The sequence below is a fragment of the Hyperolius riggenbachi genome, chromosome 8 (assembly GCF_040937935.1).
Source record: "Hyperolius riggenbachi isolate aHypRig1 chromosome 8, aHypRig1.pri, whole genome shotgun sequence".
NCBI lineage: Eukaryota > Metazoa > Chordata > Amphibia > Anura > Hyperoliidae > Hyperolius > Hyperolius riggenbachi.
Window position 1 is genome coordinate 105,060,235 of NC_090653.1, and position 25,927 is coordinate 105,086,161.

Sequence of the window (25,927 nt, forward strand, 5' to 3'; positions counted from 1 at the left end):
TTCACGCGAAAACGGCCGTGCTAACAGTTAGCACCGCTTTGTGAATCAAGCCCATGGTCTCTGCTACTGCCAAGCAGCCAGTTCTGTTCTATAGGGGAGGACAGAAGATTAGCAGCTGTAGGAAGTATAATATCAGTTGGCTGAGAATTAATCAGCCCAGCAGAAAACCTGACATTGAGGGACAACTTGTACTCGCATCAGATTTTCATTTGAGATGATTACAAATGGTATTCCAGTGTATGTATGAGCAACTAATCTGATGGCCTAGAGAACATACTGTATCTGCAGCTGCTAAGGTATAAAAAAAAGGATAAATGTACAATCATTTCCGAGCCGTCCGCTGTATATAGGTGTGTCCGATTTAATCGGACACACCTCCTTCTGCCCTCCTGTGATTGGCCGCAGCTCTGATTGGGTGGCACGCATGTAGCAGGATGGAAAGTCCAGAGAGATGACTCGCGCACTCCTGCTTTGCACAGTGTAGAGTGCGCCACCAGCGAGTATTTAATAAATGCCCATTAAAATAAAGTATCAGAGAGATCTTCTCTGTGCCACGCTGGAGTCTCTATCCCAAGCTCTACAATAATTACATGAGCTGTTAAAGTTTTTCAATCTTTTAATCCTGTATAATAATCTTACCTAAAACATAGGCAGCCACTAATTTCTGATTCACACTTAAATGGAGGTAGAGAGGCACCACAGATTCCATTTCACCCATAGTGGGCATCATCAGTGCAGCGATGCAAACCATGCCAAGGAAGACCATCAGCAGACTGGGCCCTGAGGAGGTGTTTCTAGGATCTGCAACAATAAAAAAATATGTCTTATTTTAAGGATATAATATGTATTATATATTACACTTATATCAGTCCCTGAAGAAAACCTAAAGCAAAGCTCTCATGACATAAATATGGAGGCTGCTACTATTAAATTCTTTGAAAAAAAAAGATTCACTCTTTGAGTGGGACTTAAAGGACACCCGAAGCGAAAATAAACTAATGAAATAAACAATTGAATCTATCTTCCTTCTCCTAAAAATGACTTTTTAAGATATTCCAGTTTTATTTTATGTTTAAATCTACTGTTTAAGTTTTAACTGTTTTATTGTTTTTGCTCAATGACACATTTATTGAAGTATGCCAGAGCTAAAATCTATGAACTATTGACCCTTTTTATCTGTTTCCTGCTCTCAGAAGTCATTTTCTGCTAGGAAAGTGTTTTATAGTTGGAATTTCTTATCCGTGAGGGTCACACTGTACTCACTCAGGACTGAGTCAGCCACTTACATACCTGATATTTAACTCTTTCAGACAGAGAAAGAAAAAAAAAGAACACAGCATAGTTATTAGTGTGCTTGGCACTGTACATACCCATGTCTATCTCATCACGTCACACGTCACTTCGGGTATCCTTTAAGCCTGGTATGTGTGTACCAGGCTTAGCGCGGCCGTGATATGAGTTATCACAGTTTAGTGAATCAAGCCCAATGAGAGTCTCATGAGGGTTTACCTGCACAATCTGCTTGTGGTATTCAACATCTGTTTACCCTCATACTATATGGAGGTGGTAAAATTGGTCCGTGATTGGCCAATCATAATTTAAAGTGTGTTACAGGTTTTTGGCCTTCTGGCTATAAACCTTTCTACATCTTCTGTCTACTCTAGAACTAGTAAGCACCAGGGCCAAATCAAAAACTTATGCCATATACTTCGTAGCCCAAAGATTTCGTAATAATGTGTGATGGCGCTGGCCTTAGATCATGATGTTGTGACCAGCTAAAACATCCTTCCTAGCCTCTTCCTCCTCTGCAATAATAATCGTATTTCCAAAAACATGAAGATGCTACTATATTGGCATGATACATTATTGCTGCCTGCCTGCCTCTTATCTCTCTGATATCTTTCCACTCCATCTCTTCTCCTCCACTGCAGGCCAGACCATCCTCCTTCTGCCATCTTAGGACGCCATCCACTATACTGTATACATTTCAAACACTGCCATTTTTGCATCACATGGACCTCTGGTGCATCCCCCTGCACACCTCCAACAAGGCATGCACTCTGCAGGCTATAAGGAAGAGTTATTTTCTGCACAGTGCGTATCCCATAGAAGTAATGCTGGGAGTACACTAGAGAGTTTTAATGGCAGCTTGCCAAGCCTTCTAAAATGAGGGAAGTGTGATGGTGGCAAACAAACATGGCTAAGGCACCAACATATGGCGACAACCTCAGTACTGAGGCTACGTTTACCGCAGCTCTGGTCACCTTCATAACTTATCGCCATCACAGTTCAGCTGTTTTGAAACATGTAGCAAACCAACAGATCACCAACATATGGTGAATCCCCGGTTTACCTCTGATATCCCATACAATGTGTCGGAAACATGTGTTCCTTCTTTCTAAAACTTTGACACCTTCAAACTACAACCTGGAAGGGAATAGTGAGGCATTGGTCACCAGATTTCTTAAAAAGCAAATATTTTGTGCACAAAATAACTATTTATATGACCTACAGAATGTTCACCCTCACCAACTTGTCTCTCATCTATCCTCCTATACCATGTCACTTTTTCTAACCCTCCCCTACCCCCAAGCTCATCTGTTCCTCCACCTCTTAAGTCACATCATCTCTCCATCCATATCCCTATGTTTTCTGTCCTGACCATATATTGTTCTTCAATCATAACTCACAATTGTTGCCAACACACCTATCTTCCAATCCACAATGCCTGCTTACCCTGCACTTCCACACTGTCTGACCTCTGGTGTACTCAGTGGATATATATTTGCTTCTAACCATAAAAGTATGGTAGGTCAAATATTAATGTTTATTCTAAGATGCAGTGATGTGACATGTTGTCATGGATGCTAGGGTAATCAATCATTGCAACTTTATATCTATGGAGGAGAAAAGACATTCCTAGCTCCTGCATATATCGGAGTAAACCACAGAAACTGGATAAAGTTTTCAAACTTATTCAATGCATGATTTCTGGACATCTGGGAATAATGCCATGAAAGATCAACAGTATTAGCCTGTTATAAATATTTCCCAGCAATGCACCCATGCAGTTACATGTACTGCATGAAGAGCTAAGACTTAAGACGTGATTTTGTAGTGTATGCACTGACCTGGCTGGCATGGCATCTGCTCATAGAAGACACTTTCTGCTAGATGCTCCTTAATCCGTTTCTCCTCCTCTTCCTTGTGCTGTTGCTCCTTAGCGGACGGAAGCAGCATTGCTATTACCTCTTTACGTCCCAGTGCTTTTCTCTGGCTTTGTTCGGACACTTGAAGGCGGAATTTATCAATAACACCAAAGTGACTGGCTCGGACATCTTTATGCCGGATAACACTATATCGCAGGAAAAAAATTGCAAATAATTGAGATGAAAACAGATGCTCTGTATAATCCGCAGCTGAAATTGTGCTAAGCAAAGAATTCCTGGTGACAGACATAATGCTGGTGTGATATGAGGTTTTGTATTGTTAACATTTCTATGCAGTACAGATACCGTATACAATTTCAATAAGCAAGACAAAGAGTGTAAGAGTGAGTAATCCAGTTGAGACAAATCAACTTTCAGTTAGCTTTTCAGGAAAGTGTGTGGAATATGGTGGCTGCCATGTTTATTTCCAGGTACGTCTGGTCATGGACATCTAATGACATCAGCAAACTGAGTCATATACCTGGAACAAGCAGTGGAGTCAGAATACCTGATCTGCATGTACATTTTATGTAAAAAACTAAAAGTATTACCATATTTTGAGGCATATACACTCTGGATGACACTGGCATGACATTTCAGACTATAAGACACACCTAGATTTAGAGGGCAGAAACCAGGGGAAAATAAATATATTAAACAGGGTGCTTCCATGGTCCAGGAGCATCTTGTAGATGTTTCCCTCTATTATTGTGTCCCCTTTGTAACTCGTGTCCCCCATGTGTCCCCTTCTCTTCATGTGTCCCCTTCTCTTCATGTGTCCCCTTCTCTCCCCATGTGTGTCCTTTTGTCCCCATGTGTGTCCATGTGTGTCCTTTTCTGTCTCCCATATGTGTTTTTCTGTCTCCCACGTGTATCCTTCTGTCTCCCACGTGTGTTCCTCTGTCCCCCACATTTGTCCTTCTGTCCCCCACATGTCCTTCCATCCCCCACATGTGTCCTTCTGTCCGTGTACGTATATGTACACTGCTGCTATGGCTGGAGATGATGGATGAGGTGAGCCGTGCTGCCGCTGCTTATAAGCAAAAGAGCACACAAGGGGAGCGGGGGACAGAAGGACATACATGGAGAACAATACATGGAATCCCCAACATCGTAGCGGGTCATGGCGGGTCGATGGTTCATATCGGCAGGCAATTGTAAGGTAGGAACTCCTTGTATTTGGCATATAGATGCAGTGACTTTTTCTTCCCACTTGGGGGGGGGGGGGGGGGGGATTGCGCCTTATATAATGAAAAATAAGGTAAGCTACAAGCACACTTCAGATTTCTGGCCAAAACAATCAAGAACGGTCATCTTGATCAACGAAAGGCTGGTTTCACACTATAAATTGGCGTTAGCGATGCGGTGCCTCGCGCCTGTCACACCACCAAAAACAGGCCTTCAGGTAACACAGCGTTAGTACACGATGTTCCCTGTTTGGCATTCGCCAAACAGGAAGTGAGGCATGCGAAAGTGTGAAAAGTGCGAAAGTGCACGGAAGCGTATTGTAAAAATACGCTTTCGCGTATGCGCGATGTGACGTCAACTAAAGAAGCCTGCATCACCATAGACTAACATGAAATCTGGGCTGACACAGATCGCCTCAGGAGCGCCGTGGTAACGTAGGTATGCGCTAGCGTTAAATTGGGGATTTCTGACACAGCGTACCGCAACATGGGAGGTATGAACTTCCCCATAGGGTATCATTAGGCTGCGGTTACAGTGCGGCAATTTGCTGCAACACACCGTGCCAGTGTGAAAGGGCCCTAAAGTGTTTATGAGCAGTTCTTGATATTGCTGCCTTCTCCTTCAAGCACACCTGAACTGTGGTGAGCATTGTAAACTTTTACTTACCTGGGGCTTCTTCCAGTCCCCTATAGTCAGTGAGGTCCCATGGAGTCCTCAGGGTCCCCTCTATTCTCCCGCTGGTGGCTCTGTAAGATGTGCCACCAAGACACTGATCGCACCATTGATGATCTCGCTGTTATTTCACGGAGCAACTTGCGCATGCCTGGTTCATTCTTTTGACACTAGTGCATGTGCAGAGTGCTCCTGGTGAAGTGCGCATGATAGAGAAGGGTGCGCGAACTGGCCTGCGCATAAGCAGTCGAGTTTGCTGTGCATATCTTAAAATATAGGAGACCTATAATTTTAATCACAGTTCAGGTGTGTTTTCAAATATTCACAGTATGTCTCGCCCTGGCCCAAAGTCATTTTGTCCCCGTATTCTGGTGCCACTCTTTCCACTCTCCAGAAAGCTGTTCAGTCAGGAATTGCTACAGCACTTGTCACTAAACTCTACCCAGCACCAAACAATGGTGTGCATGGGAGTGAGTATGGGTATAATAGTCATCCCCATAGCTACCCTTTGTTCCACAATGTAGTAAGCCACTTCCTTCTAGTCTGTACAGGCTGATAGGCATGTTCCTGCATCACTTCCTGCTGGTACATCTAGTCCAGACTTATTCAAATTAGAGCTTTTTTTTCAAATTATGGGGAACTCACATAGCAACAGTATATCTACAGCTTATGGTACTTTGGTTCTGGAGAAGGTAAGCAAAGAGAGGTGGAATCTGCAGGAAAAACAAGCAGTATGTCCTCACCGATTGGGCATAGGATGTGGGAAAGAGAACTTGGGAAACCACATATGGATCTTGTGATAGCCACAAAAGGCTTCCATCCCTCTGGTATTCACAGCAGCTCCAGCATTGTGGCATGTACTATCAGAATGGTCCCACACAGCACCAGTAAAGCAAAGATAATACTCTCCAACTTTACTGCAACCAAAACTGATATGGAGTTCATGGAGGCTCTCTTTTGAAACCCTTTGAATTCTTGTAGCACAAGTTTAAAAACCCTGTTCTATGACTGCAGGATATTGCAAAGTGAAGGCAAGCCCAAGGATCAGGAAACTAATATAGTCTATTTCACTATTTCAGTATGATTATCATAGCTACACCAACCAAACTATCGTATGACCTGGTGGAGACCTCATTTAACTCCTTGGGGATTGCATGGCTCTGTCCCCTTAAAGTGTAACTGTCGGGCATAAAATAAAAAATCAATTCTTTATTTTTATCTAGAACAAGTAATAAGGTTAAAAATCACTCTTAGTTTTCTTATCCATAAAACAACATTCCCCAGTTTATGTGGCTCTTATTTAGTACATCTGCCACACAAAGGAAGTTGCAGGGCATGCTGGGTTGTCCTTTTTTGCTTCTCTTCTTTCTCTTCAGACTTAACTAATGCAGCCTGATGGACTGAAGCCTCTTTCCCTCCTGTTTTCCCCTCCCACACCTCTGTTCCTGATTGGCCAATATTTCTCATGCTGAGACAATGCACTTTCTATTGCAGAGCTGGGTGGGAGTGCTTGAAGACTGGGACGTAGGGCGGGCATTGCATATACAATCAGGCAGAGGAGAGTAAGGGAGGAAATGACATCGGGATTGGCTTCAAAACAGACACAGTTAAGATGGATCCTAAATCCTATGAAGGATTTTTTTTCTTTTTTTACTATACAAAAATCAGTAAAATCAAAATGTGGACAGTGAAATACATATGTTATGTAACTAGAGTAAGTATTTGTCTACATATATATATATATATATATATATATATATATATTTTTTTTTTTCCTTTAAAGTGAGCCTGAGGTGAAAATAAACTGATGAGATAAACAACTGGAAAAAAAAATACAGCCTAGCTATTTGTGTGCTTGGCACTGTACATACATATGTTTACCTCATCATGTCACATGTCACCTCGGGTACACTAAGCAGCCACAGGCACAGTGTAGATTTTACTATGCAAGGCCCCCCAAGGAGCTGAGTTCTGTTTCTCCAGCCTTGGAAACCATTTATAAACCAGTCTCATTTGTACAACACAGCGTGACACATTTATTTAGGAAAAGGATTGTGATTATTTTAGGTCAAGATATTAATTCATGAAATAAAGTATTTTTAAATGCATGTTTTCCTTTTGTAATACTTACATATCAACACAGCACTGGGGTTTCACTGCACCTGCAGCATCAACAACAGCATACTTGTTGGGGGAGGTGCAGAGAACTAAAGGAAAAATAAGCAGTAGCAATTAGTGGATGATTTGTTGAGTTATTCATAATCACAGTGTTATCTATCAATGCAAGTGCATTGTACGCATGTTGTGTGCAGACATCTCTGTGGACACAATGCAAAGCTATACTGATGGCCATTATTTACAGTCATATCTTTGTGGCTAGCATAGCACTGAATAGGTGCCATGCACCTTAAGATTATGGGCAGATTCGACAAAGAGACAAATTTATCTCTAATCGAATCTGATTAGAGATACATTTGTCTCTTCGTCAAAACTGCCCATATACTGCAGGTCCATTCCTGTCCGATTTCAGCATGAAATCTTCAGGGAATCGGCTGAGCCTGCAGTGTCCACCCCGCCACTGCCCCCCTAATGTATAAATGTGTAAATGTGCCCCTCCAGCGTTTATATATCACCTGTCCTGTGGCAGCCTTCAATGGTGTCTGTCCATCCCTCCGGGTTCTAACAGCTGCATACACGCTGGTGGCGCATAGCATCGGACATCAGACGCTATGCGCCGCCAGTGTGTATGCGGCTGTTAGAACCCGGAGAGATGGATGGACACCGCGCGGAGGCTGCTACAGGACAGGTAATGTGTAGATGCACACATTACATCAGCAGCAGGGGTTTCGTCGTTTCGTCACTCGTTCCGAAATTGGCCGCTGTACCACTGCACACCCAACCAACCAACTTCGGTCAGACATCTTGCAGCATGCACGATTGACAATGCGACCAATTTCCATCCTAAAATCGGTCTCTTTGTCAGTCAGGCATGCGCTTGGCGGCACTGATTTTCATCCAATTAGATTAAAATAATTTAATCAGATGGTCGATCGGTCGCCAAGTCACCTGATGTATGCCCACCTTAAATGACATAGCTGCCGGATAAATCAATCAGCTGCAATAAACTTTCATCTGGTAATTCCTGATTGTGTGTCCAAATTTTACACCCTTGCCTTGGGAGATACGTAGCCTAGGAACTGCCCTGGGTGTCACTAAGCTGCAGTGGATAGATTTTTGAGGTCTCAATTCCTTTCTGGATACACTCCGTGGAACATACAGATAATTTAAATTATTTGTGTAAAGGTACGTACACACGTCGCCCGTCGTGATTCTGGATCTAATCTCCTAGGGTGATATCGCTGGTTGGCCCGTCCGCTATGTAGCTGATGACGCGTTCTGTTGCTATGCGGTGGCAGAGGGACGACGGAGGGGCACGCGTGATGTCACTCGGAGGGCGGGGGAAGCGGCGCTGTACACATGCCTGACGATGGGCTAAGATGGCCGTCATTGGCCGCCTTTGTAAGCCATGTGTACAAGCCTTAACTGAACCTATGTGTGTAAGTATTGTTATTGTTCAAGTCACAAGCTTAACCGTCATACGCAATTAACTTTCCACGTGGCATGTGTGCCTCTTGTTTTGTCTTAGATTCAGAAGCAGAACCAGACACATGTAAACACAATTTCCTTGTGTGATCCAATCCAAAGTCTTCTCCTTGCACAGCGAGTTCTGCATTCCACTAGGAGCTGAGTCATGTGACACTCTTACACGTGAGCAAAGCTGGAACATTACAAAACAAGTGCAGAATTACTGACTGACTGACTAGTAAACAAAGTTTTCATGCCAGCTAAAGGCACGTCAGCCAGTGTAAAGATGGTCACACGTTATAAACTTATTGTTTGGTAATCTGATTGGGTCTCTGAAAAACTCAATTCATGTCTCAGTGCAGAAACATGTTTTCAGCTGTTTTCATTTTTTTTACTTCAGCCAGACTCAGAAACAAGACTAAATGGCAAAATGTCTGGTGACGCTGTGGATCTGTGATTAGACTTCTCACTTTGCGGCACTAAAATCCCAGGATTGTACTGTGGCCTGAGCACTAGCGGGGTCCTTACATCTCCCCTAGAGCTATGTTTTAAGAAGGGCTTGTGTTAATCTTAAACTGGCCATTACACTGTACTGTACATACAAAACGTCTAATCGATTGTAAATTGAAATGGATGTCAACATTTCTAATCCATATTAAGGGCTAAAATCGCTCTATTACTGATCCGCAATGTTGGTTCCTGATAATGATCAGCAGGTAAGTCTGCTTTTATTGAAGCAATATGTTTCTACTGTTTTCATTAAAATAGACAGACACAGAACATTTATATTGCGCTTTTCTCCTGGCGGACTCAAAGCGCCAGAGCTGCAGCCACTAGGACGCGCTCTATAGTTGACGTCAGCTGGCTTAAATGCTTTTGGTTTGCAGTGATTTAAATTTACGCCCTGTTTGGAAGCTGTTATTCCTGCCAGGGCATAGATTTTACTCACCACCGCTGCGCACTCTTGCAAATCATGTCGATCTCTCCCCGCCGCAGCTCAATTGCCCTGCTGTCGGTAGGACAGCAGAGCTCCTTGAGCTGGTCAGGAGAAAGATTTCATTGGCTCTTGATCCAGTCATAAATGTGAGCCAATCTCATTGGCTTACATTGCTCACAGAGTCAGAAGCCAACGAAATCAGCTCCTGACCGGCTCACAGAACTCTGCCATCATAGAGTGGGTGGCCTGAGGTGATGGGTGTACGCTGTGAACAGCGGTTGTGGTGTGTCATCTATATGCACTGGTTTCTGGTACCAGCGACTGCTGATACTGAAGGGGTTAAAGAACAACTGAAGGGAGAATAATATGGAGGCTGTCATATTTATTTCCTTTAAAGCAATACCAGTTGCGTGGCAGCCCTGCTGATCTATTTGCCTGCAGTAATGTCTGAACAGCACTAGAAATAAGCATGCAGCTAATTATTATTATTATTATTATTGATGTATATAGCGCCAACATAGTCCATGGCATTGTACAAAGTAAGAAACAAACATGGGGTGCAAAATAATACAGACAATGGTATACACCACACCAATATACAAAATACAGAGTTGGTACAAAATGCAAAATTGGTACAAAATACAGAATTGATTATTACAGTGACAAAATTAATATTCATTATTTATTGTATTTATAAAGCACCGACATATTACGCAGCGCTGTACATTAAGGCTACAGACAATATTTAGGGGTGACGTACACCAATAAGACAAAGGGGAAGGGGGGGGGGGGGGTTGGCCAGAGTAAAAAAAATGAGTTTTGAAGGCCTTCTTGAAGATATTGAAGGAGGGGGAAACACTAATGGAGAGAGGTAGAGAGTTCCATAGTGTAATATGAATAAATGTGTAACAAATTCCAAAACACAAAAGGGTGAGAGAGCCCTGCACTTGCGAGCATACAGACTGACAATGTCAAACACACCTGATCTACATATGCTTGTGCAGGGTCTATGGGTAAAATTATTAGAGACAACCGGTATTGCTTAAAAGAAAATAAATATGGCAGCCTCCATATCCCTCTCACTTCAGTTGTTCTTTAAAGGGACTCTAAGCACCTCTCATCGGCATGCCATTACCACTCAGATCAGTACGGCAAAGTACTTAAAGATGCATACCATGCTGTAGCTTGTGCGCTCCTCTTTCGTTTGATGCCTGATTCACCATTCTACACTAAATAGTTTTCGTTCGATTTCAATTTAAAAATCGTGGTTGCCATCTTGGCTCTGTTAGAACTTTCGGGTCACCCCTATATTCTCTGTTAGAGAAGTGCATCACTGAATGAAGCAGGAAGAGACACGCATGGCAATTGCAAGAGGCTCCTCCAGAGGGGTCATAGCACAACTTTGTTGGAAGTCGTTTGTCTTAAAGGCATACCCATAAGAGGTGCTCAGAGTCCCGGAAGTGACATTGCCTCCATCACTGAGACCCTCCAAAATAAATTATGTAAAGCAGTGGGCCACAGAAATTGACTGATGATGTTGCTCTGCACAAAACAAAGTCAATTAAATTACAGCTATTTTCCCACCATAGATTTCAGGTAATCATAGTAGAAGTCATTTAATTGTTTATTTCTGAAGTTAGAACATGAAAGAATAGAAAGGTTTTTGAAATCATTTCTCTGTAGGTGTATGCCTACTACAACTGCCTTCAGAAAAAAGATACAGAAAAAAACACCATATTTTAGTGGGCAGTATTTTGTTTCTATTGGCCAGAAAGTATCACTTTGTTGTAGGTGTCAGCCCCATTAAAGGACAACTGAAGTGAGAGGGATATGGAGGCTGCAATATGTATTTTCTTTTAAGCAATACCAGTTGCCTGGCTAGCCCACTGATCCTCTGCCTCTAATACTTGTAGCCATAGACCCTGAACAAGCATGCAGCACATCAGGTGTTTCTGACATTATTGTCAGATCTGACAAGATTAGGTGCATGCTTGTTTCTGGTGTTATTCAGACTCTACTGCAGCCAAATAGACCAGCAGGACTACAGGCAACTGGTATCGTTAAAAAGGAAATAAATACAGCAGCCTCCATATTCCTCTAACTCCAGTGGCCCTAACATACGGTTTAGTCTCTCATCCACAAAAACAGCCTTCCCCTTTAAGAAATGACTGTGTCCTCCTCTTGTTCAAACTGAACATATTAACATATTAAGTCAAGCTGTATAAACAAATCCCATCCAGTATAATAACACACCACTCCTTTAACTCTCTCCTGGCAGTGAAGCTGCAGCCCAGCAAAACAACCCACTGAAAACATCTGTGCTCATACAACACATCTGAGATAATATCCTCACAAAACATACCTTTAAACTTTAAGGCAAATTCATAAGGGTTGTACAGCGTTAACACCTGCTTGTGTGTTGTCTGATCATCGGCGTAAAATAGGAGTTCAGTAGGAAAGACAAACACAGGAAGGTTTCCTTCCACTAGCTCTGGCTGCCGTTTCTGTTGCTGCATTGGCACAGAATCCCCACTTCCTCCTCGGCTCCTTTTGTCTCCCAGACTTTCAGGTTTTGGTTTTCTGGTGCTGGGAAGACCTCTAGTGCATCCTGTCAGTTCTGCAGGAGGAAGAACAACATCAGAAATGCAGTCTGTATTATATCACACAGCTCTGCCAGAAAACAATGACAGGGCTAAAAGGTTTGTGACAGAAAACAGGCGGCCCCGTTTACACTTAGGGCCCTTTTACACTTAATCAGTTGCTCTCAGTTATAACTGAAAGAAAACTGATTTTCAAAGTAATGCCCATGTTTTCCTCTGGCCTCTTTTACACTTAGCGCGTTTTAACTGAAATCTTCTTCCCAATGCACTGCTATGGAAAAAACACATACCAACGCGCACTAACGCACACCAACTGATTAAGTGTAAAAGGGGCCTTAATCAGTTGGTACGCGTTTTTTTTTCTTCTCCATAGCAGTGCATTGTGAAAAAGATTTCAGTTAAAACGCGGTAAGTGTGAAAGGTGCCATAGGAAAACATGGGCATTACTTTGAAAATCAGTTGTCCTTTCAGTTATAACTGAGAGCAACTGATTAAGTGTAAACGGAGCCTTCGAACCAGGACTGCCACAGATAGACAGGTGAGCAGTTTATGCAGGTTAAAGCCTAATGCCAACGTTTTATTTATTTTATTTTTTTAATAGTGCAATATGGGAATACAACCAATCTCTTGGATTGTTATTGTTGTTCTATGCCCCCCCATCTGTGAGAATAAAACCAAATATATTTTTTGCCATATTTGTGTAGAATTAAACCCCCCAGCAAGTTTATATTGCTGTCTTTCATTTCCTTTGCCCCGGGACTACAAGTTTTAATATTAAGGTTACAGAGGTCAATGGAGCTCCTAGAGACAGGCAGTTTTGGGAATCTCTCAAAAGCTGAAATAAAGGCCTAAAAGAACAGAAATAAAGGCCTAAAAAACTCCCATCCAAAGTATGTACAGTAAAACAAAAATGTTGAATTGGACTTTACAACTAGACTCCAGACGCAATTATTATTTTACATTTCAAAATGAGCTAGCTATACCATAAGAGAAACAAGCATGTCCCCAGGATCACTCTAATGCTGCATAGCACTACAAAGTGTACAAACAGAACTGATATCCAGCAACAAGTCCATTTTTTTTTTAAATAAAGAAAAACTGCTTTGAAAATGGGCTTTATTTGATGCCATTATCCATATTGGAGAGATTTTCCTTCACCTCTTGTAATATCACCAGGAGAGGAAGTGACTGTTGCCATGGTAGTGATGCAAACATGGATATTACTTCTTTCCTACACTGTTTTAATTAATTCTATGTTGTTAGTACAATAATAAACGAATGATCATCAGGACTTGCTTGCTATTTTGATGTATTTTTGTGGACATTACATTTTTTAAAATTCATGTTTTAAAGCCTAAAAGGTGATATAATTTTTTATTGTTGTCTGTGTCTCCATTGGAGCCATTCCAATTCACCTTTTGTGCACAGGACCACTGTGGAACTTGGTGGTTTTAATATGTAAACTGGTAGTCCTGGGTATAATAAATGAGCTACAGCGACAAAAAAAAAACTATTTTGGGGATTCTATATTTCCCCAGCTCTATATAAAAGTTGAATTTGTTTGCTGTCTCCCTCACTATTGAAGAGATCTCCCCACTTCCTGCCTGGACAGGAAGTGATGAAAATTCTCAAAGATAGGAACAAAGGACAGCAATACAATTTTAAGGTGGTTCTAACCCACTTGGTACACCATCAAAAACCAAAGTATTTTTTCCTTGAGCTGCTGAGCTGCTCTTTAAAGGGAGCCTGAAGTGACACTTTATATGACTAAATAAACATATGTATGTTAAGCCACGTATATGTAAACACTGTCTTCCCTTTTTCTTACTCTAAAATAACTCATACTGTAGTAGAACTGTAGCATAACTCTTACTGATGATTATTAGACGAGATAAAACTCTGCATGGTTAAAGAAACACTATTCTTAACAAGTGTTTTTCAATTGACACAGGAATAGTTTGGGAAGTGATCTTAAGTATTGGTGTATACATTTCACTGCTTACCTGTAACGATCGGTGTCAGCACACAGAGAGAATCTGATTATTGGTGATCTGCAGTATCACCAAGAATACAGATATATACCTGATTATTGATGATCTGCAGAATCACCGATAATACAAGTATAACTAACCTCTGGCCACCTATATAATGTGAGTGTTTAGTGCAACAGTAATGACTTTGAGTTGGACCACCCGAGGAGCAGGTGGTCTTTGGCAGTATGATCAATACCGCCCTCTGGGAAGTGCAAAAACTTTCCAGCAGCCTGAGACCTCCAAAGGGGTGGAGCCCCAGGCTGAAAGTAGGAAGGACATGTGAGTGAGTGACACCTGAAAGGTGGAGGTCACTAGCAGGTCTGGAGACTATCTCTTAATGGAGAGAGATAGCTCTCAAGGTCGGGCAAGCCAGGTCGGCAACACACGGACAGACAAGGTACAGGCTGATTCGGTATCCAAAGGCAGGCAGGGTTGGCAACAGATAATCAGATATGCGTAGGTACCGAATCAGAAAGCAGAGGGATAGTCAGGAATGCAATAGGTCATAATAGATATCAAATCAATGTCTAGTCTTGGGTGTGAGGTCCGTGGTCTCAACACCCTGGAACTAGTCTGGAGTATAATATGATGGAACACAGTATCCCTAGTCTTGGGTGTGAGGTCCGTGGTCTCGACACCCTGGAACTAGTCTGAAGTATAACACAATGATAACACAGAGTCCCTAATCTTGGGTGTGAGGTCCGTGGTCTCAACACCCTGGAACAAGTCTGAAGTATAACAGAATGATAACACAGAGTCCCTAATCTTGGGTGTGAGGTCCGTGGTCTCGACACCCTGGAACTAGTCTGAAGTATAACACAATGATACACAGAAGTAATCTGGCTCAGTGTGAATTCCCAGGTCCTCCTTGTTCTAACACACTGTAGGATCTGACTAAGGTCTGAGTGCTTTCACATAAGTGTTCGCAACGGCAGACAACCTGAGACTGACCAGCAGTGACTATATATAGAGCGGCGCTCTCCGGCGCCACCCATCAATGATCAACCAATAGTCACTTGCTCTGAGGTCAGCTGCCCAACCTGGTCAGCTGATCCCTTCTTGGTTGTCATAAAGGTTCTGCCTCTCAGCGCGCGCGCGCGTATTCCTCAATCTGTGTGAACTAACAGACCCAGCCACACCAGACGCACGCTGCTGCGTGCAAACCGCCGCGCTGGACGCGGAATCAGCCGCCTTGCTGTCAGTACACGCGGCGGCTTTTCTGCGTTCTATTACAGTAACCCCCCCCGAGGAGTGGACTCCGGACACTTCCCACCAGGCTTTCTAGGGTGCAAGTCATGGAATTCTTTCTTCAATTCCTCTGCGTGCATACGACAGTCTGGCACCCAAGTTCTCTCCTCTATGCCATATCCCTTCCAGTGAACCAGATACTGCATGGAGTTCTGCACAAGCCGTGAGTCCAGAATCTTTTCAATCTCATACTCAGGTTGGTCATCAATCAACACAGGGGGGGGGGGCGGGGAGCAGAATCCACGTGCACTGCCGGCTTGAGCAAGGACACATGGAATGATCTCACACCTCGCATGCTGGTAGGGAGATCAATAGCATAAGTGACATTATTGATTTTTCTGGTCACTGGAAAATGACCCACAAATCTAGGGCCCAGTTTGGGTGACAGTTGCTTTAGAGCCAAATGTAGTGTGGACACCCAGACCAAATCCCCTGGAGAGAATTCCCATTCTATGGAACATCTCTTGTCAGCCTGTTTCTTCTGGTTCTGAAAAGCCCTCCCAAAATTTCTCTTAACCATTCCCCAAATTCGCTTTAAGGACCTCTGCCAATTTTCCAGGGCTGGAAACGGAGTAGAAGCCACTGGTAATGGGGCAAACTTAGGTGACCTTCCCGTCACCACCTGAAATGGGGAAAATCCTGAAGAGGAACTTTTCAGATTCTTGTGTGCAAATTCTGCAAACTGCAAAAATTTTACCCAGTCGGTTTGTGCATCTGCAACATAACATCTCAGAAACTGTTCCAGGGACTGGTTGACTCTTTCGGTCTGGCCATTGGTCTGTGGGTGGTAGCCTGATGAAAAAGAAAGATCCATGTCTAACTGATGGCAGAATGCCCTCCAAAACTTAGATACAAATTGGACTACCGATCTGACACTATATTTTCCGGAATGCCATGCAGCCGGAAAATGTGCTGGATGAAGAGATCAGCCAATTCCTGAGCCGAGGGGAGTCCTTTCAGGGGGACATAATGAGCCATCTTACTGAATCGATCGACTACCACCCAAATGACCGTCATACCCTCAGACCTGGGGAGTTCGCCCACAAAATCCATGAACAAATGGGTCCAATGTTCACTCGGAACTTGTAAAGGCTGCAATGTTCTAACAGGTGCCTGACGGGAGGGTTTGCTACTAGCACACACTGCACACTCTCTTACAAACTCCTTACAGTCTGTTGCCAATGACGGCCACCAAGCACATCTTGCAAGTAGATCCTGAGTTCTGGTGGCCCCAGGATGCCCAGCATTCTTGTGGGAATGAAACAGCTGCAACAGTTGTAGGCGAAAAGGCAATGGTACAAACAGGACCCCCTCAGGCTTCCCCTCTGGAACATCCTGTTGAAATGGACTCAGAGTGACAGTCCAGTCTTTTCAGGTCTCAGTGGCTGCCAGGACCACCTTCTGAGGTATAATGGTCTCAGGGGCTGAGGGCTGTGCTGTCTCGGGCTCAAAACACCTGGATAAGGCATCAGCCTTGATGTTCTTACTACCAGGGGTATACGTGATTACAAATCTGAATCTCGAAAAAAATAACGACCACCGGGCCTGTCGGGGGCTAAGTCTCTTAGCGCCCTCAATGTACTCTAAATTTTTGTGGTCAGTGTAAACTGTAATGGTGTGTTCTGCCCCTTCTAGCCAATGTCGCCATTCCTCAAAAGCCAACTTGATGGCTAGAAGTTCCCGGTTGCCTATATCGTAGTTTTTCTCTGCGGGTGAAAACCTACGGGAAAAATAGGCACAAGGGTGAAGTTTTCCCTGCAAACCAGAACGCTGAGAAAGCACAGCCCCTACCCCTACCTCTGAGGCATCGACCTTCATGATAAAGGGAAAGGTGACGTCTACATGTCTCAATATGGGTGCAGAACAGAACAATTTCTTCAGAGTGGAGAAAGCAGCATGGGCCTCTGGGGACCAGTGGTGAGTATCTGCCTCTTTCTTGGTGAGACTGGTGAGAGGCGAGATCACCGTAGAGTACCCCTTTATGAACCTCCTGTAGTAGTTGGCGAACCCCAGGAATCTCTGGAGTGCCTTCAGTCCTACAGGCTGAGGCCACTCCAAGACAGCAGAAACTTTTCCAGGGTCCATAGAGAGGCCAGAGGTCGAGATTATGTACCCCAGAAAGGCGGCAGAGGTCACTTCGAAAATGCATTTTTCCAATTTAGCATACAGCATGTTTTGTCTCAATTTCCGTAGCACAAACCCAACATGTTTCCTGTGTTCTGAGAGGTTGGATGAAAAAATCAGTATATCGTCTAAGTACACCAAGACGAATCTGCCCAACACCTCTCTGAACACCTCGTTAATCAGCTCTTGGAAGACGGCCGTGGCGTTACACAACCCGAAGGGCATCACCAGGTACTCGTAATGCCCGTCGGGTGTGTTAAAGGCCGTCTTCCATTCATCACCGTCCCAGATACGCACAAGGTTGTATGCACCCCTCAAATCCAGCTTCGAGAAAATCTTAGCATTGTTGACCTGGGTAAACAAATCGTCAATTAAAGGCAAAGGATAACGATTTTTTACTGTAATCTTATTTAAGCCCCGATAATCAATGCATGGACGGAGGCCTCCATCTTTCTTTCTCACAAAAAAGAATCCTGCCCCTGCTGGTGACCGAGAGGGACGAATAAAACCTTTAGCTAAATTTTCTCGGATGTATTCTTGCATGGCCAATTCCTCTGGCCCAGATAAATTATAGAGATGACCTCTAGGGGCATACAACCCGACCTGAGATCGATGGGACAATCAAAAGGACAGTGGGGAGGAAGTTTATCTGCTGATTTGAGACTAAACACGTCTGCCAATTTCCGAATACTGCCTTGGCAAACCTTCCACCTGAATCTTGGTGTTACCCAAGGTCACCTTCGCTAAACAATGATGACAATGGGTAGACCAGCTCGTTAGCTGACCTGAAGCCCAATTGATCTGAAGAGAGTGAAGTTGTAACCATGGAATGATCGTGGAAGTTGTCATCCTCAAAACCAGAAACTGTAGACTCTCTTTGTGTAACACCCCCACCGTAACCCTTAACTCTGGGGTCTGAGACAGAGGGTATTTACTCTGCAGAGGAGAATCGTCCACTGCAGTGACCAGAATCCGTTCATTCAAAGGGGAAATAGGAATCTCTAATTTCTTTGCAAATTCGTAATCCATAAAGTTGGCTGCTGAGCCAGAGTCTAGGAAGGCCCCAGTGGCCACTGTTTGATCTTCCCAAGATATAGCACAAGGGAGGAGCAAATGTTTATCGTGTAGAGGTAAAAACTGCGCGCCTAGGGTATTACCTCCGACTACACCTAGGCGGCAACATTTCCCGACTTTTTGGGACAATTCTGCACTCTGTGACCCTCCTCTGCACAGTATAGACAGAGCTGTTCTGTTTTTCTACGATTCTGCTCCACCCGGGACAATTTTGACCGACCAATCTGCATTGGTTCTGGTGGAGGTGAAACGGGTGGAGGAGAGGCGTAAAAAACATATCTCACATTGTTCCTACTACGAGTCTGTTTCTGGTAACGTAGACGACGATCAACCCTGACTGCCAACGAAATGGCCTCATCAATAGACTCTGGCTCAGGATGACCCAGCATTAGATCAGACAAAAAACAGTCCAGAAGTGCGAATGACCCCCATCTAGCTGAAACTGCCGATTTTCTGAACTCAGCTGCGTAAACTTCAACCGGATCCCTGCCCTGCCGCAAAGTCTTGAGCTTCCGCTCAGCGGTACAGGCAATGTCCGGATCATCATAAATTATAGCCATAGCTTTAAAGAAATTCCTCAACCGAGGCCAGGGCCTCATGCCCTGTCTGGAGACTATATGCCCAAGTCTGGGAATCCCCTGACAGCAGAGTCTTAATGAACGTAATTCTCTGTGCCACGGTTCCTGATAAATTAGGTCTCAACTCAAAGTACGATAACACTCGATTTCTAAAATTCTGAAAGTCAGATCTGTGACCAGAAAACTTTTCGGGCACAGGCATAGGTAAGTCTGTACCTGGAGGAGATCGCACTATATTCACAGCCGTCTGTAGGACTTGTGCAGACCCAGACAAAGCGTTGATCTGGGTCTGATGACTGTCCAGCACTTGAATGAAATTTTCCACCGAGGTGGTGAGTGCATCAAGACGGCTGTTAAGTGCGTCCATTTGGTTTTGGTCTGCCGTTCTGTAACGATCGGTGTCAGCACACAGAGAGAATCTGATTATTGGTGATCTGCAGTATCACCAAGAATGCAGATATATACCTGATTATTGATGATCTGCAGAATCACCGATAATCCAAGTATAACTAACCTCTGGACACCTATATAATGTGAGTGTTTAGTGCAACAGTAATGACTTTGAGTTGGACTACCCGAGGAGCAGGTGGTCTTTGGCAGTATGATCGATACCGCCCTCTGGGAAGTGCGAAAACTTTCCAGCAGCCTGAGACCTCCAAAGGGGTGGAGCCCCAGGCTGAAAGTAGGAAGGACCTGTGAGTGAGTGACACCTGAAAGGTGGAGGTCACTAGCAGGTCTGGAGACTATCTCTTAATGGAGAGAGATAGCTCTCAAAGTCGGGCAAGCCAGGTCGGCAAAACACGGACAGACAGGGTACAGAGACAAAAGGCTGATTCGGTATCCAAAGGCAGGCAGGGTTGGCAACAGATAATCAGATATGCGTAGGTACCGAATCAGAAAGCAGAGGGATAGTCAGGAATGCAATAGGTCATAACAGATATCAAAACAATGCCTAGTCTTGGGTGTGAGGTCCGTGGTCTCAACACCCTGGAACTAGTCTGGCGTATAATATGATGGAACACAGTATCCCTAGTCTTGGGTGTGAGGTCCATGGTCTCGACACCCTGGTACTAGTCTGGAGTATAACACAAAGATAATACAGAGTCCCTAATCTTGGGTGTGAGGTCCGTGGTCTCCACACCCTGGAACTAGTCTGAAGTATAACAGAATGATAACACAGAGTCCCTAATCTTGGGTGTGAGGTCCGTGGTCTCCACACCCTGGAACTAGTCTGAAGTATAACACAATGATACACAGAATAATCTGGCTCAGTGTGCATTCCCAGGTCCTCCTGGTTCTAACACACTGTAGGATCTGACTAAGGTCTGAGTGCTTTCACGTAAGTGTTCGCAACGGCAGACAACCTGAGACTGACCAGCAGTGACTATATATAGAGCGGCGCTCTGCAGCGCCACCCATCAATGATCAACCAATAGTCACTTGCTCTGAGGTCAGCTGACCAACCTGGTCAGCTGATCCCTCCTTGGTTGTCATAAAGGTTCTGCCTCTCAGCGCAAGCGCACGTATTCCTCAATCTGTGTGAACTAACAGACCCAGCCACACCAGACGCACGCTGCTGCGTGCAAACCGCCGCGCTGGACGTGGAATCAGCCGCCTTGCTGTCAGTAGACGCGGCGGCTTTTCCGCGTTCTATTACACTACCTCTTTGTTTAGGGTTATCAAAATACTTTCACACTTCATTGATGGCCAAGCTGAGCAAGGTAACTGACCAGTAAATAATGAGGGGAGGGGGAATCCCTCTCCTTACCTGAGTTAACCCTGTGTGTGAGAAAGATCTCACTAGCTTAACTGCAGATGTTTGTGTCTATGAATGAGTTATCTACATGGAGAGCAGAGGAAATGTATCTTGTTTGTAACTGTGTGTGAAACCTGATACCTGAGGCTTTTCAAATACCGGTAACTTTGTAGTCTCACATGCAAAGAACAGCACTGGCTGTGTAATATTGAAGCACATACACCACCCCTTCGCCAATGAATTGTTCCAATGCAGCTACACACTATACACAACGAATTGCAGCTTTTGCCTCTGATATTTAACATGAAAAGTAGGAAAATGTTTAACCAGCTACTTAGACATTATTTGTACATTGTCATTTTGGAACACTTGGTTTGATAGCATTCCTTTAACCACTTGCCGACCGCCTACTTCATATTGGCGGCGGCAAAGTGGCAGCCCCAGGACCACGTAACGCAGATTGGCGTCAGGTCCTGGGGCACTCTCTGGCCGGGGATCGCGCGCTGGGATGCGCGCGCATCCACCGGCAATAGGCTCCGCCCACCCGCGACGTCAACCCGCCGGCCAATCGGAAGCGCCGGCGGGTTGTTAACCCCGCGATCGCCGCTACAAAGTGTATAATACACTTTGTAATGTATACAAAGTGTATTATACAGGCTGCCTCCTGCCCTGGTGGTCCCAGTGTCCGAGGGACCACCAGGGCAGGCTGCAGCCACCCTAGTCTGCACCCAAACACACTGATCTGCCCCCCCCTGCCCCCTGATCGCCCACAGTACCCCTCAGACCCCCCCTGCCCACCCCCCAGACCACCATTTGCACACAATCACCCCCCTAATCACCCATCAATCACTCCCTGTCACTATCTGTCAACGCTATTTTTTTTTTTTAGTCCCTAAACTGCCCCCTGCTCCCTCCTGATCACCCCCCACCCCTCAGATTCTCCCCAGACCCCCCCCAGACCCTCCCCCCCCCCCTGCGTACTGTATGCATCTATCCCCCCTGATCAACTGTCAATCACCTGCCAATCACCTGCCAATCACCTGTCAATCACCCGTCAATCACCCCCTGTCACTGCCACCCATCAATCAGCCCCTAACCTGCCCCTTGCGGGCAATCTGATCACCCACCCACACCAATAGATCGCCCGCAGATCCGACATCAGATCACCTCCCAAATCCATCGTTTACATCTATTCTCTCCTCTAAACACCCACTAATTACCCATCAATCACCCATCAATCACCCCCTATCACCACCTGTCACTGTTACCCATCAGATTAGACCCTTGCGGGCACCCAATCGCCCGCCCACACACTCAGATTGCCCTCAACCCCCCCCCTTATCGATTCGCCAGTGCATTATTTACATCCGTTCTTCCCTGTAATAACCCACTGATCACCTGTCAATCACCCCCTGTCACTGCCACCCATCAATCACCCCCTGTCACTGCCACCCATCAATCAGCCCCTAACCTGCCCCTTGCGGGCAATCTGATCACCCACCCACACCAATAGATCGCCCGCAGATCCGACATCAGATCACCTCCCAAATCCATCGTTTACATCTATTCTCTCTTCTAAACACCCACTAATTACCCATCAATCACCCCCTATCACCACCTGTCACTGTTACCCATCAGATTAGACCCTAATCTGCCCCTTGCGGGCACCCAATCACCCGCCCACACCTCAGAACGCCCTCAGACCCCAGCCCTGATCACCTCGCTAGTGCATTGCTTGCATCTATTTCCCCCCTCTAATCACACCTTGAGACACCCATAAATCACCTCCTGTCACCCCCTAGCACACCTACCCATCAGATCAGGCCCTAATTTGCCCCGTGTGGGCTCCTGATCACTCGGCCAAACCCTCAGATCCCCCTCAGACCCCCTTCCGATCACCTCCCCAGTGCATTGATTGCATCTATTCTCCCCTCTAACCGCCCCCTGAGACACCCATCAATCACCTCCTGTCACCCCCCTAGCACTCCTATCCATCAGATCAGGCCCAATACATCCTGTCATCTAAGAGGCCACCCTGCTTATGACCGTTTCCACAAAATTTGCCCTCTCATAGACCACCTGTCATCAAAATTTGCAGATGCTTATACCCCTGAACAGTCATTTTGAGAAATTTGGTTTCCAGACTACTCACAGTTTTGGGCCCGTAAAATGCCAGGGCAGTATAGGAACCCCACAAGTGACCCCATTTTAGAAAGAAGACACCCCAAGGTATTCTGTTAGGTGTATGATGAGTTCATAGAAGATTTTATTTTTTGTCAAAAGTTAGCGGAAATTGGATTTTTATTGTTTTTTTCACAAAGTGTCATTTTTCACTAACTTGTGACAAAAAAATAAAATCTTCTATGAACTCACCATACCCCTAACGGAATACCTTGGGGTGTCGTCTTTCTAAAATGGGGTCACTTGTGGGGTTCCTATACTGCCCTGGCATTTTAGGGGCCCTAAACCGTGGGGAGTAGTCTAGAAAACAAATGCCTCAAAATGACCTGTGAATAGGACGTTGGGCCCCTTAGCGCACCTAGGCTGCAAAAAAGTGTCACACATGTAGTATCGCCATACTCAGGAGAAGTAGTATAATGTGTTTTGTGGTGTATTTTTACACATACCCATGCTGGGTGGGAGAAATCTCTCTGTAAATGGACAATTGTGTGTAAAAAAAATCAAAAATGTGTCATTTACAGAGATATTTCTCCCACCCAGCATGGTTATATGTAAAAATACACCACAAAACACATTATACTACTTCTTCTGAGTACGGCGATACCACATGTGTGACACTTTTTTGCAGCCTAACTGTGCTAAGCGGCCCAAAGTCCAATGAGTACCTTTAGGATTTCACAGGTCATTTTGAGACATTTGGGTTCAAGACGACTACTCACGGTTTAGGGCCCCTAAAATGCCAGGGCAGTATTGGAACCCCACAAATGACCCCATTCTAGAAAGAAGACACCCCAAGGTATTCCGTTAGGAGTATGGTGAGATCATAGAAGATTTTATTTTTTGTCACAAGTTAGCGGAAATTGATATGTATTGTTTTTTTTTTCACAAAGTGTCATTTTCCGCTAACTTGTGACAAAAAAAAAATCTTCTATGAACTCACCATACCCCTAACGGAATACCTTGGGGTGTCTTCATTCTAAAATGGGGTCACTTGTGGGGTTCCTATACTGCCCTGGCATTTTAGGGGCCCTAAACCGTGAGGAGTAGTCTAGAATCCAAATGCCTCAAAATGACCTGTGAATAGGACGTTAGGCCCCTTAGCGCACCTAGGTTGCAAAAAAGTGTCACACATGTGGTATCGCCGTACTCAGAAGAAGTAGTATAATGTGTTTTGAGGTGTATTTTTATACATACCCATGCTGGGTGGGAGAAATCTCTCTGTAAATGGACAATTGTGTGTAAAAAAAATCAAATAATTGTCATTTACAGAGATATTTCTCCCACCTAGCATCTGTATGTGTAAAAATACACCCCAAAACACATTATACTACTTCTCCTGAGTACGGCGGTACCACATGTGTGGCACTTTCTTGCACCCTAAGTGCGCTAAGGGGCCCAAAGTCCAATGAGTACCTTTAGGATTTCACAGGTCATTTTGCGACATTTGGTTTCAAGACTACTCCTCACGGTTTAGGGCCCCTAAAATGCCAGGGCAGTATAGGAACCCCACAAATGACCCCATTTTAGAAAGAAGACACCCCAAGGTATTCCGTTAGGAGTATGGTGAGTTCATAGAAGATTTTATTTTTGTCACAAGTTAGCAGAAAATGACACTTTGTGAAAAAAAAACAATTAAAATCAATTTCCGCTAACTTGTGACAAAAAAAAAAAATCTTCTATGAACTCACCATCCTCCTAATGGAATACCTTGGGGTGTCTTCTTTCTAAAATGGGGTAATTTGTGGGATTCCTATACTGTCCTGGCATTTTAGGGGCCCTAAACCGTGAGGAGAAGTCTTGAAACGAAATTTCTCAAAATGACCTGTGAAATCCTAAAGGTACTCATTGGACTTTGGGCCCCTTAGCGCAGTTAGGGTGCAAAAAAGTGCCACACATGTGGTATCGCCGTACTCAGGAGAAGTAGTATAATGTGTTTTGGGGTGTATTTTTCCACATACCCATGCTGAGTGGGAAAAATATCTCTATAAATTGACAATTGTGTGTTAAAAAAAGAAAACAATTGTCATTTACGGAGATATTTCTCCCACCCAGCATGGGTATGTGTAAAAATACACCCCAAAACACATTATACTACTTCTCCTGAGTACGGCAATACCACATGTGTGGCACTTTTTTGCAGCCTAACTGCGCTAAGGGGCCCAAAGTCCAATGAGCATCTTTAGGCTTTACAGGGGTGCTTACAATTAGGCACCCCCCAAAATGCCAGGACAGTGAACACACCCCACAAATGACCCCATTTTGGAAAGTAGACACTTCAAGGTATTCAGAGAGTAGCATAGTGAGTCCGTGGCAGATTTCATTTTTTTTTGTCGCAAGTTAGAAGAAATGGAAACTTTTTTTTTTGTTTTTTTTTGTTACAAAGTGTCATTTTCCGCTAACTTGTGACAAAAAATAAAATCTTCTATGAACTCACCAATCACTGAATACTTTGGGATGTCTTCTTTCCAAAATGGGGTCATTTGGGGGGGATTTGTACTATCCTGGAATTTTAGCCCCTCATGAAACCTGACAGGTGCGCAGAAAAGTCAGAGATGCTTGAAAATGGGAAAATTCACTTTTGGCACCATAGTTTGTAAACGCTATAACTTTTACCCAATCCAATAAATATACACTGAATGTTTTTTTTTTTATCAAAGACATGTAGCAGAATAACTTTCGCGCTCAAATGTATAGGAAATTTTACTTTATTTGAAAAATGTCAGCACAGAAAGTTAAAAAAGT

The 25,927-nt window shown here is 44.3% G+C and overlaps 1 protein-coding gene across 3 annotated transcripts in view; it reads right to left on the minus strand.

The window, feature by feature from the left end:
* MOSPD1 (motile sperm domain containing 1) overlaps window positions 1–25,927 on the minus strand; it is a 137,267-nt gene that overhangs the window by 15,978 nt on the left and 95,362 nt on the right. For all 3 annotated transcript variants that reach the window (XM_068250965.1, XM_068250966.1, XM_068250967.1), the window contains exons 3-6: window positions 11,954–12,208; window positions 7,201–7,276; window positions 3,132–3,355; window positions 640–801 (exon numbers count right to left, since the gene is read on the minus strand). In XM_068250965.1, coding sequence (XP_068107066.1) covers window positions 640–801; window positions 3,132–3,355; window positions 7,201–7,276; window positions 11,954–12,208 — 717 coding nt within the window. The remainder of the gene's footprint in view (window positions 1–639; window positions 802–3,131; window positions 3,356–7,200; window positions 7,277–11,953; window positions 12,209–25,927) is intronic.